This window comes from Dipodomys merriami, unplaced genomic scaffold (genome assembly GCF_024711535.1).
Source record: "Dipodomys merriami isolate MVZ:Mamm:240054 unplaced genomic scaffold, mDipMer1.0.p SCAF_2, whole genome shotgun sequence".
NCBI classification, from domain to species: domain Eukaryota; kingdom Metazoa; phylum Chordata; class Mammalia; order Rodentia; family Heteromyidae; genus Dipodomys; species Dipodomys merriami.
Window position 1 is genome coordinate 21,037,721 of NW_027203381.1, and position 13,222 is coordinate 21,050,942.

Here is a 13,222-nt window from a genome sequence, read left to right on the forward strand (position 1 = left end):
GTATCCAAAAAGTCACTAACACTTAGAAGTAAGTCACCTTTTTAATATGATTAAATGAATTGAAATTCTCATTTGTTAAATAGTTTGTATCCATTTAAAAACAGATTCTAGGGCTGGGAATGTGGCTCAGTGGTAGAGTGCTTGCATGGGGCCCTGGGTTCAATTCCTCAGCACCACATAAACAGAAAAAGCTGGAAGTGGCACTGTGGCTCAAGTGGTAGAGCGCTAGCCTTGAGCTGAAGAGCTGAGGGACAGCGCCCAAACCCAGAGTTCAGGCCCCTTGACTGACCAAACAACAACAACAACAAAAACAGATTCTAAACAAAGCTTTATTTTTATTTAAAAGTGCTCTCACTTTTCTATAAGGCTTTATCATTGTTTCCTAACTTTCAGGTTGATTAGTTTGTCTGCCAAGAGATAGAATTTGGCCAAATCTTGGTATATACACATCTTGGTGTTTTGTTACTATGGAATACACATATCTTTTGCTATAGTGCTGGCTGAGGGTGATGAGAAGCCTTTTTCATGCAACTGCTCCTGGTTTTCTTTTTCCTCTTGGTGATGCTTTTCAGAACTGCAGCTCTTCGGGAATCTCAGCAGGTTGCCCTGGATGGTGAGCTGTTGGACACAATGCCCAAACAGTATACTAACCGAGAAGAGCAGACTACCCTACATTTGGAATGTAGAGGCAGTGGGGGTAAGAAATGCCAAGGACCAGCAGTTGTAACAGTCCAGGTAAGATTGCTTGTATTTTTCATAATTTAGAGAATTTTAGTTGAGTCTCTTAAATTGGCCTATCACTGAGAAAGATTGAATGGATAATAGCACATGATTTTGTATCCCAAAACGTTTTGTAGTTTCAGGGAGAATGAAATTATACCCAGAGCGAATCTTATTTTCTATAAGTGCCTCATTAGTGCCCCAAGGCAGATGCTTAAATAGGAATTTAAGGAAAAGGAGAATTATTGAGAAGATTCTTAGAGGGAAGGGTTTAAAGTCATCCTCAAAAGGTAAGGAGGGGGCTGGGAAGTTGGCTCAGTGGTAGAGCGCTTGCCTTGCATGCCTGAGGCTCTGGGCTCGATTCCTCTCAGCACCACATAAGCAAAAAGAAAAAAGCCGGAAGTGGCGCTGTGGCTCAAGTGGTAGAGCTCTAGCCCTGAGCTGAAGAGCTGAGGGACAGCACCCAGGCCCAGAGTTCAGGCCCCACAACCGGACCCAAGGAGGCTGCTACTTTGGAATCAACTAGAAGAAATGAGGGAATAGATTGTCATTGTGTTGTTTGGGGCCAATGGCTAGCTAAATCTGTTTCAGATGTTCTGGGGAGTAGAAAAGATTGGTGTGAATGATCCCTAGGAGCCCTAGTGGATGCCTGGACAGTGGGGAACATCTAAGTGTAAGAAGGATGTGGGAGGCAGATTATTTGGATGGAGTTTGCCAGTAGGCAGATGAAAAATGTGTAACAATATGGCTACAAATTCTAGTGTCTCTGTCACCTTGCACTAGAAACACAGAACTTGAGAGTAGAAACACAGACTAGAGAGTAGAAACTGACCCTAAGCTAACATATCAAAGCTAACATATCAAAGCTCTCACTATAGGCAGACCTCAGGAGAACAAATCATAACTTATTTTTTTCTGTACAAGAATCCTATGAAGTGGGCATTATAGTGTCTTCATTTTCCAGATGAGGAAATAGAGGCAGAGAAAGATTTTAAGTGCCATGTGAATATGAAATTGCTAGTAAGTAGCAGTTCTAGGAGGAGCCACTGCAGGCAAACATAATGTACTCTTAGTGCTATGAAAGAACTATTTGGAGATTTCACTGCCTGTTGCCTGAGACTACATTGGCACAAAAACAGTTCTTTTTTGTTAGCTTTTAGAAATTGAGGACTTTTATGTGGCCAGTACTAGGGCCTACGTACTGTCACTTTTGCTCAGGGCTGGTGCTCTACCACTTGAGCTATAGCTCCACTTCCATCTTTGTAGTGATTAATTGGAGATAAGAGTCTCAAATACATTGTTGTCCAGGCTTCTTTTGAACCATGATCCTCAAATCTCAGCCTCCTGAGAAGCTAGGATTACTTGCCTTAAACTACTGGCTCAATGTATTTGCTCATCCTTTGTTACTCCTTTGTTACCCTGGCGCCACCCCCCCTCCCACTCCCCTCCCACTTGTCCTTGTTTTTTTGTAAACTTACATTATAATTGTTTTAGTTTATTCTTCATTAGATTCCTCGTCTTAGGATAAATTTTCTGCAATAACCTTTTATACTTACTGTGTTTTTCATTACCTTTGAAAATTTATAAATTTATTTCTAATCTAGAGTTAAGAAATTTGGAGGGATGGGTGAAAATGTTGAAAAGGGGTGATGTTGATCAAGATATATTGTATTCATAAACTGCTTTGTTAAATGGCAGCTTGTTTGTACAACCACTTAAAGATTTAAAATATAAAAAAGAAAGATCTGAAGTAGGAACTCAAGCACAAAGCGGATGCTTTTTTATTTGTGGTGCTATAACACTTCACAAGTTTGGAATCAGATACATACATATATATGAATTTAAAATAATTTTTAAAAATACCTTTTGGTTAAAGAAGAAATTTGACCTAGAAGTTGAGTCCAATTCATTTCTCTGTAGTTTATTGGAAGCATATCAGATTCTTAAACATTGCATTGTCTTGACCAAGTGCTTTCAAAAGTTAGTTTTCTTTCAGTGCATTTTCCCCATTTACTAATGCTGTAGTAAAAACAAGGTAGATGTATTTAAGAATCATCACTTGCGAAAGTAATAACACTAGAAGAAGTTTGTCATAATAAAGTTCAAATTGGAGAAAGAAACTAAAAATATATCCAGTTATAAGAGAGAGATGTCTTATTGCCAATCTGTACTTTTACAAATACAGTATTTTTCCATGTTTTAAAACTACCTACCTTTGTCTGGTTCTTAATTCCATATAGAGAAAGAAAAGCTCCTAAAATATATTTTCTAAGTGCTGGTGAGATAAATACTAATTCTGACTGAGAGGCTTGTTCTGTGAAAATCTGCAAATATTTGCTGCCCCATCCAAAGAATAGGTCTATTGGTTTGACCTGTTAACTCTCAGGATCTTTCAGTGGAAAATACCATGAGGCAGACTAAGGAGCCTAACAGTGACTTGTCTCTTTTCCTTTCCAGAAAAAAGAGATCACATGTCTAAAAAATTGAATCAAAATGTTCTTTTATAAGCTTTTGTTTTGTTAATTTTGAAACAAAACACATACCATTTTCTAAAATATTTAAAAAATTATTTTGTTCAAAGAGATGTCAGAAGAATATAGATTATAACCATAGCTTAGATATTTTAACAGACACACAAAAATATTTGTGCATTTCTTTCTCAAAAGGAAATTTGGGAGAAAGTGGCGCTGTGGCTCAAGTGGTAGAGCGCTCGCCTTGAGCTGAAGAGCGTAGGGACAGCGCCCAAGCCCAGAGTTCAAGCCACACGACCGATCAAAAAAAAAAAAAAAAAAAGAGATATCAAAAGGAAATTTGGGAAATGAGTACTTGAAAGGTGGGAGGAAATAGGGTTAAGGGGAGGGAGTTAGAAAATAAATAAAAGAAAAATTGGTAGCTACAAATACAGTTTGCAAAAGATGCATGAGAAAGAACAGGCAGAAGGAAAAAAAGAAGTTACATAGAAGCCTAGTTAGAAATGTTGAAGTTTTTTACTTTTCTCCTGGCTTTACTTGTCTACTTGGTGTCCTGACTTTGAATTCAATTTGAGAGATCCAGAAATTGGGGGGCCTCCTAACCTCTTAACCCCTAGAAGCTCAGTCTCAGTAAAAGTAAACAACTTTTACAATATACAACTTATAAAACAGTTTTCTTAAATTTATGTAATAATTGCTAGTTGAGGCACTCATGAGCAGTGATTATAGTTCTAGGAACTGAAGATAAGATTATTACTTTTTTGGGGGGGGGTCCGGTTGTGGGGCCTGAAATCTGGGCCTGGGCACTGTCCCTCAGCTCTTCAGCTCAAGGCTAGCGCTCTACCACTTGAGCCACAGCGCCACTTCTGGCTTTTTTCTTTTTGCTTATGTGGTGCTGAGGAATCGAACCCAGGGCCTCATGCATGCAAGTCAAGCGCTCTACCACTGAGCCACCTTCCCAGCCCCAAGATTATTACTTTTTAATCTACTCATTAATTGTTGAGAGCAAGGTAGAAGAAAATTGAAACTCTACTGTGAAGTATGATTGTCTAGGCACATCAATTAGTTTTACTCCAATATTTGGCCAAAGATTGTATTTGAACCTGAGATCATCCAGGTTGCACATGGATGGTTTGCTTTTGGATGACTTAGTTTTGGAAAAAGGGGTATTAGTGGAGGATGGGAGAGTAAGTTCTGAGTGTTTATGGCTTGTCATGAAAATTACTGGAAGAGTACGTCCTGCAAAAGATAGAAGTCCTCTATTGCACATGTGCTGCATATCGACTTCTTGGTTCTATTTGGTAGTTTGATAAGCTTAATAGCTTATCTTCTGGTGATTTTGACTATATGAAGTCTCTTTTAGTCCCTCTAAATCTCTGACTACTTCTCATTTTCAGAGTTTCTCTTCCTCAGTTAAAACACTTGGATTGCTGGTTGTGCTTGGTTCTTCTGCTGATCCCCTTCTCCATATGGCATCATCTGTGTTCAGTTACTGTCTGAGCTAGAGTTCTTAATCTGGGGTCTCTGAGTTGTCTTCAGAAGGTTGGTGAAGCTCCTGAAAATGTTTACAGACTCTTTTTCTGGAGAGTGGATACCTTCAGTAGATCCTCAGAGTAGCCTAGAATTCTCTTTTGAGTTTCAAATCTAAATTTCTGCCTGCTTATCATTCGACTGAAATGTCTTATAGATACTTCAAACTCCAGAGGCCTCACTCTATCATCTTTACTCTCCAACCCATTCTTCTTATAATTCCACTTAACTAGATCTCCCAGTTGGAGACCTTACACCCCACTCACCCTGTGATTCACATCAAGTTCCTTCCCAAAAGATTTTGGCTTTGCCCTTTAAATTGATTCCCTTCTAACTTGATTTATTGATAGTGCCACATGGTAGCCTGCCTCATTTTTCCATTGAACTTTTGTAATAGACTTTTTACTCTTCTCCCTGACTAGTCCATTTTCCACTCTTTCAGCCATCTCTCCCAACACGGATCTGATGACATTTCCAAGCTAGAAGCCTACATTTGATCTCTAGTATATAAGGAATATGATTCTAGAACCTTTCATAATTTCATCTTTTTCTAGTGATCTCATTCGTCCCCATTCCTTTTTCCCATGTCTGTCCTGCTTCTGTTCTGTTCTCTCACCTGTTTTTCCTGATCTCCTCTTCACCTCACCGGTGAAAGCTCTGTAGGCTTTCCCTGGCCCTTCCAGATGGAGAAGTCCTGTCCTCTCCTGGCAGCTTGTGCCTTAGTGTAGGTTGAAGTCACTTGTTCCTTCTGCCAAACTGAATTCTCTGGGAATAAGGTTTCCATTAGCAGTAATTCTTTGCTTGTTCTTACTCTTCAGTTCGTTTAAACAGCCTACTGTGCTTTTTATACATATCAGTTTCAGTACACTGCTCATCTGACCTTTCTACTCAAATACACTTGCCTTCCAGACAATCAATAAGGGTGGTTGTACTGCCTTCCCAGCCTGTTAAGAGTTTTTCCATTCACTTCTTTTGGCACTCCCATATCCTAAGTATTATTTTAGGTGCTTTGCTTGCATTATCTCAATCTTTATAGAATTGGGTTATGTTCAGAGAAACTTTGAAAACACAGCTAATAAATGGTTTAGGTAGAAACCCACATCTATCAAGATTCAAGACCTTTCCTTTTCCCATTCAGTGCTGATTTATTTTACTATATCGGCTTCAGAAAGCTTTGCCCCTTCCCTTCCCTTCCCTTCCCTCCCCTCCCCACCCCTCCCCTCCCCTCCCCTCCCCTCTCTCCTCCCCTCCCCCCTCCTTTTCCCTCTCCCTTTCCCTTCCCCTTCCCCTTTCCCTTTCCCTTTCCCTTTCCCTTTCCCTTTCCCTTTCCCTTTCCCTTTCCTTTCCCTTTCCCTTTCCCTTTCTCCTTCCCCTTCCCCTTCCCCTTCCCCTTCCCTTCCCTTCCCCTTCCCCTTCCCTTCCCTTTTTTGTGCCAGTCCTGGGGCTTAAACTCAGGGCCTGTACAGTATCCTTGAGGGTTTTTTTCCCCCCCTCAATGTTAGTGATCTACCACTTGTAGCAACAGTTCTACTTCCAGCTTGTTGGGATTAATTAGAGATAAGAATCTCACTGCACTGTCCTGCCCAGGCTGACTTCAGACCATGATTCTCATATTTTAGCCTCCTGAGTAGCTAGGATTAGAGGCGTGAGCCACCAGTACCCAGCTAAAGCTTTACTTTCTAAGGATTGGAAGTGTGATTCTGAATGAGCTGATCATGACGATCAAACCTTATTATTTTTTTTAATATGTTCCCCCATCAAACTTCATTTAAATAAACACGAGTATCATTTTGAGTTCATATAGTTACAAAGTTTGTGATCTTAACAGTCTGGATTGGATTACTTTTTAAAAAGGAGCTTCATGGCAAGTAGTTTTAATGTTTAAAATAGATTTAATGGCTTATTTATAAAAATTTCACATTATAGCACAATGTTGCTCAATAGAATTTTTCTAGGAGGTCAAGTCCTGGAAATTTCCATCTATCTGCAAGTCTTTGAACTATGTATAGCTTGCTTGGGGTATTCAAAAGCCAAGTATATTTTATGAGAAGTGAGACATGCTTCTTCTGTGGTCTCTTGGCCTAACAGAAGCCTTTAATCATTCGGTGGAATTCCCTGAGGTAATGGAGTGCTTTATAATTGGTTTCTTTTGTTGTACTTTGGTATTGTAGGGCATACTTGCTAGACTCAGGAATGATTTATTATCATGTGAAAAATTGGTCCATTCCTAGAAAGGAAAAATGGAAAAGACCCGCGAGAGCCTCCCATTATTGTAAAAACTTGCTGAAGGATGCATTTTGTCTAACTCTCTAATTTTTTTTGTCTAGTTAAAATGACTCATGGAGAGGTTTCCACCATGCTGTTTTGTTCTATTGTCTTTGACTTCTTGTCATTATGCTTTCAGTGTTTCTCACATCTGTTCTTAAATTAAGAACATTTTCAACAGTGGTGGGAAAGTAAAGACTATACAACATTGGTGAGTTCTATAGAGGAAAGTTATCATGATCATAAAAAAATAGGTACATTCAGTTTACTATCAGAGTTATGCTGTGCTGGGGTTCTGTGTAAGCAAGAGGGTATCATTACCTTTCAATTTTTGATATAGAACTTACAACAGCAACTCTGACAGAAATACGGGCTGCATTTAGATAATAAATGTAAGTACTTTGAGTATTTAGGTAGTAAATGTAAATATCTTGAATATATTATTTCCAGAAGAAGTATATGTAACCATTGCAAGTAGTAGCTGAAAATGAGATCTGGATGGGTTCATATACAGGGAAAATGTAGAATCCACTCTTCATCTATGTGGTTGGGAAGATCATAAGAGGAGAATATGAGATTTAAAACTTGTGCTTTTAGGGCTGGGAAGGTGGCTCAGTGGTAGAGCGCTTGCCTTGCATACCTGAGGCCCCGGGTTCGATTCCTCAGCACCACATAAAGCAAAAAGAAAAAAGCCCGAAGTGGTGCTGTGGCTCAAGTGGTAGAGCACTAGCCTTGAGCTGAAGAGCTGAGGCTCAGCGCCCAGGCCCAGAGTTCAGGCCCCACGACCGGACCCAAAAAAAAAAAAACTTGTATTTTTAAAATGTACTTCTGATCTTTTCAGTATTTATTGCTATGTTGGAAAGACAAGTCCCCAGGATTTGTTTGCTCCCTGGTTTAACTATACCACACTATTTAATCCCAAACCCTGACATCAGCCAAAGGACTTTTCCTTTCTCTTCTTCCTAAATCCCACAGCTATTATATTGTTCTTTTTTTTTTCTTTCCTTTTTACCCCATTTTTCTCAGTTCTGATATAAAAGACTACAAAAGAGATTTTGTTCTCTTAACTGCCCATTGCAACCTGGTACTAAAATGGCTCAGGGCTCAGTACTTGCTAATTTTAGACATTAAGTCTGATGGTTGCAGCCCATTTAGCGTAGTACTTTCCTCTGTTTGTCAGTGAAATGGAAGGTTTGAACTCACCTCAGTCTCCTACATAAAGGCCCAACAGGAAGGTCATTTACTGTGTTCTGCCAAAGGATACATCATCATCAATGTTAAATAGGACCCTGAACAAGATGTCTTCATCAGCCTTTAAGATTCTATACTCCTGAGCAATGAATGCTTCACATGTGTCAAGGGAATGTTCATGGGCCTCATTCTTCTTTGTTTCTTGGTGTGTCAATCTGTGCTAGATAACAAAAATACAAATCCTGTCACTGAAAGCAGTGATGCTGTGAGGTACACAAATGTGAAATGAAGAAGGTAAATAAGAACATAGCATATTTCCCTCTGTAGTCAAATAGGCTGGTAGTTTTGAACTGGCCATCTGGTATAGCTGCTGTGGCTTTGAAATTAGGATCAGAGTGCCCAATTTTGGCAATACTTGAAGACATCTCACTATTAGTACTTCCAGCATATAAGTCTTTAAGTCAGAAGCCATGAAGACAAGCCAGAAAGAGGACCCCCACATCTATTATGTGGCAGGCTGGGCCCAGAATGTCCTCTGCATCCAAAACAGGAGATTAAAAATGCACACAACAAAACCAGTTATTATGAAGGTCCTCATCAGTTAGAGAAAGAGTCTGTTAAAACTACCTCAAGTAGGCAAGACACAATCCAAAAAAGGATATTTTAAAATTAAATTGAAATAAATGTTTTTTTTGTTGTTTTGTTTTTGTTGGTTGTGAGGCTTAAACTCAGGGCCTAGGCTCTATCCCTGAACCTCTTAGTGCTCAAGGCTAGCACTCTACCAATGGAGCTACAGCACCACCACTGGTTTTTGAGTGAAAGTCTCATGGGGACTTTTCTGCTCCTGCTGACTTTGAACTGCATGCAATTGATTTGGGCATTATTCCACGTTTTGTCTTATTTTTATGTTTATAATTATGTATCATTACTTTTAAAATGGCAGTTTTATGCTAAAAACATCTGTGTTGTCTTTATTCTGGGCACACACATAGCCCAAGTGTTTGAAGTTGCATTGTGGATGGTGAATGGCAAGAACATAGAGGGTTAAGGCATAGAGGGGTGGGGGATAGAGGGTTGAGATGATCAACAGAGGAGAGCCTTGGTATGCCTCAAGAAAAGCCTTAGTGGTAGAAGACATTGGATCATTTCTGATGAGGATTTGAAGAGTTGAAAAATGAAATAAAGGATATCTCATAAAAGACTGAATCACTGGTATATTTTCATTCATACCCATTTTTAAGGCTATCATATGTAGATATAATTCTATTTAGGTTTGATTCTTCATAGAAAACTTCAGAGTCAGTAGTTGAGCTACACCCAGCCTTTTGTTTTTCTTTTTTGAGAAAGGATTTTTCTTTATAGGCCAGGCAGCTCTTTTACCTCTTGAACCTCCTCTATTCCTCAGTGCTAAGATTACTCTTTTTTTGGGGGGAGGGGTCCAGTCGTGGGGTCTGAACTCTGGGCCTGGGCGCTGTCCCTCAGCTCTTCAGCTCAAGGCTAGAGCTCTACCACTTGAGCCACAGCGCCACTTCCGGCTTTTTTCTTTATGCTTATGTGGTGCTGAGGAATCACTATGCCTCATGCATGCAAGGCAAGCGCTCTACCACTGAGCTACCTTCCCAGCCCCAAGATTACTCTTTAGTAGTGATTTACCCTCTACTTTTGAATAGTTTTTGACAAATTTTCCTTATCCCTCTCAGATTCAAAGAAGTTTTTGTTGTTGTTTTATAGTATTGGGATTTGCTAGGCATGCACTCTGCAATTTGAGCCATACTCTTGACTCTTTTTTGCTTTAGTTGTTTTTTAGATAGAACCTGGCATCTTTTTTTTTTTTTTTTACTACAATCCTCAGGAGTATGTACCACCATGCTCGGCCTTCAACCACATTTTTGAGCTAAATTCTACTATTAATTGTAACATTTTTATCACATGGCAGTATATTTGTAATAAAATACTTATCCTAGAAGCGTGTAGGAAAAAAACCTGTTAATCTCTTTAATTTTTATTAGTTTGAAGGCATGCATAAGAATGAAGCTGTAAGCCAGCAGCTTCATGTTTTGCGAAAAGAAGTAAAGCAGTTGCAAGCAGAAGCTGCCAAATCCCCATCACTTAATGTTGTAGAAGCTGCCGTGCATGCAGAAAACTTGATTACGTAAGTTTTGATGACATTTTAATATAAATAACTGTTTTGTTACTATTGATAATTATTATGCATGCTATTGTATCTTCTCTTTACCTCACATACCCAATAATTTAGTACAGAAATAAACAAACTTTAGCCTTTGGGTCAAATCTGACCTGATACCCATTTTTATAAATGAAGTTCGGTTGGAATCCATTCACCTATGTTTTTTATAATGTCTGTGGCTTCTGAGCTAAAACAACAGAGGTAACTTGGTGTGTATGTGTATATATGCTGGTCCTGGAGCTTGAACTCAGGGCTTGGGTGCTTAGGTGCTGTCCCTGAGCTTTTTTTTTTTTTTTTTTTTGCTTAGGGCTAGTTCTCTTATCACTTGAGTCACAGCTTCACTTCCAGCTTTTTGGTGGCTAGTTGGAAATAAGAGTCTCATGGACTTTATTCAGAGCCTCCTGAGTAGCTAGGATTATACAGGCATGAGCCACTGGCACCAGGCCGGTATGTGACAGATACTTTCTATTTGCTCTGTGGTCTTTCATAGGAAAAGTTTGCAGATACCTTGAATTATGAGGTGATTCAGTGACATGCTAAGTCACTAAGTGAAGTTCATTTACAGTTGCTTAGGGGAACTTGGGTTCTCAGGTGTAATGGTTAATTGTGCATGTGGCCGGTGTGGTTTTTTCATTAGAGCTCCTGGCTTTAACTTCACTATCTTCTTTCTTCCCAAAGCTACCATAAATAGCTGGGGAGGGAAGAGGTTGACTCTTTTGCTTATGGATGGCTCTACATTCTGGTGTTGGCAGCTAATCCTCTCAGAAGAGTAGAAATTAAGTCCTTTTGTGGGTTGGGCTAAGGGGCCTGGGAAGGAGAAGCAGATCAGGTGAACCATAGACTGGGAAGGACTAAAAAAGTATGAGAATTGGAAGGGATATGTTTATTCCTAGGCCTTATTGCATACAAAAATCTTTTTTAACTTAGTGTTTTGAATTTTAAAATGTAGAGGAATCAGGAAGTGGAAGTGTGGCTCAAGTGGTAGATTGCTAGCCATGAGTAGAAAAAGAAGAGAGCACAGGGCCTTTAGTTCAAGCCCTAGAACTAGCACCAAAATAATTTAATAAATTGATCAATAAATTATAAGACATCAGCCACGTAGGGTGGTATACACCTGATATGCCAGGAATTGGGAACTAATGCAAGAGGATTGAGAATTCAAGGCCAGTTTGGGCTACATGGCAAGACTATCTCAAAAAATAAAAAAATACATATAAAAGCAATAAAGTCAGAGTTATTGTGTTTAAATATATTATGTATGGGATACAACTATGGATTACATAATAAACTTTAGAAGTTGTAAGAATTGTTAGTTAGACCTGGGTGCTGGTGGATCATACCTCTAATCCTAGCTACTCAGGATTTGAAGCCAGCCCCTGTGAACTGGAAGTGGTGCTGTGGCTCAGGTGGTAGAGTGCAGCCTTGCGCACAAAGAGGCTTAAGGACAGTGCCCAGGCCCTGAGTTCAAGCCCTACAACCAACAAAAAAACAGAAAGTTAGTCATTATAGTAACAACTGTTTCTGTTCCCTTAGTAAGAAAGCATAGAAATTACTATGTGCTGAAAGTGAGTTGTTGAGTATTAGAAGATACATGAATTATCTAAAAAGGTATTTGCATGAGGCTCTGAAGATAAAAGAGTTTTTATCTGAGAAATATAGACCCCAAATACGGATTCTTTGACAGCAGTTATTTGTATCCACATTTTCCCATAGGGCTTTAGTCAATGCCTACAAGTTGCAACCTATACTTGGGCTTCAGAAAGTTGGCATTAGCCTTTTCTTCACTGTTGTGGATTATGTCAGTGATGAGACTCAGCGCCATCCTCCTACAAGACAGTTCTTTACTTCATGCATTGAGATTTTGGGACAGGTAAGGTATTACCTTGTTGTTAGCCTTATTTAGATATGATGAGTTGCCTCAGTGTCTTTGTTAGATACTATTAAGAACTGGCTTCATGCTTTTCAGGTTCAGAGTTTTAGCTAATCTGATATCTAGTCTGTCATGAATACATTTTTCTAGTTTCTTACCTTATTATTTTTTTAACCTTAAAATTCAAACCTATCAGCTTTATCTTTTATTATCTATGCCAAAAGTTAGCTTTATCAAGGCCTTCCTGGAAATTGCACATTTTCACTTGTATTCTAGAAGAAAGTTAACCAAGTTAAACCAAGGTAAAGTTATCCCAATTATAGGTTATGAAAATTAGCTTTTTAAAGGTTTTTAAAACATTTCTCAATAAAATCTGTAAGCTCAAACGTTTATTTTCTTGATATGTTGTGGGAATACCTTAGTAATCATAGTGGACACAATGAAGTTTCCAGATTCAGATTACCCAAGTATCACCTGAATTGGAAATGATGAGTTGTCACTTGCTTTTAGATCTCTTGATTTCCATTTGGAAAAAATTCCACCTTACTTAGTACCTGTAAAGATTGTTTGCTTAGGTAAAAAAGGGTGAGGAGAGACCTTGGTGACATTTTCCCTTCTGATTTTTTTTTTGAGGTGTTTATCAGTGGTACTACATCAGAATGCAAGAAGGTACTTCAGACCATTCTGAAGAACAGAAGGCTCTGTTCCCTTTTGTCTCCTTTCTTCACTCCCAATGCTGCGCCTGCTGAGTTCATTCAGCTCTATGAGAAAGTGGTGAACTTTCTAAGTGAGGACAACAGTGATATGATTTTCATGCTGCTCACTAAGGTGAGGAGTGACTCAGTCCTGATGCTAGGATGTATAGAAGTTGCTGTTTCTGCCCACTTTATATTTTGTGTGATCTTCGAGCAGCCTGACATTTCCATATTTTGGGTGGTTTTCCAGCATCCTGATTCCACAGCTTCTTCTTTTGGGGTAGGGTGCTGC

General features: G+C 39.1%; 1 protein-coding gene across 3 annotated transcripts in view; it reads left to right on the forward strand.

Moving 5' to 3' along the window:
• Epg5 (ectopic P-granules 5 autophagy tethering factor) overlaps positions 1-13,222 on the forward strand; it is a 108,989-nt gene that overhangs the window by 71,372 nt on the left and 24,395 nt on the right. For 2 of the 3 annotated variants that reach the window (XM_070029232.1, XM_070029233.1), the window contains exons 27-30: positions 573-735; positions 10,187-10,329; positions 12,079-12,235; positions 12,869-13,063. In XM_070029232.1, the coding sequence (XP_069885333.1) occupies positions 573-735; positions 10,187-10,329; positions 12,079-12,235; positions 12,869-13,063 (658 nt within the window). The remainder of the gene's footprint in view (positions 1-572; positions 736-10,186; positions 10,330-12,078; positions 12,236-12,868; positions 13,064-13,222) is intronic. The other variant, XM_070029234.1, reaches the window with a different exon arrangement.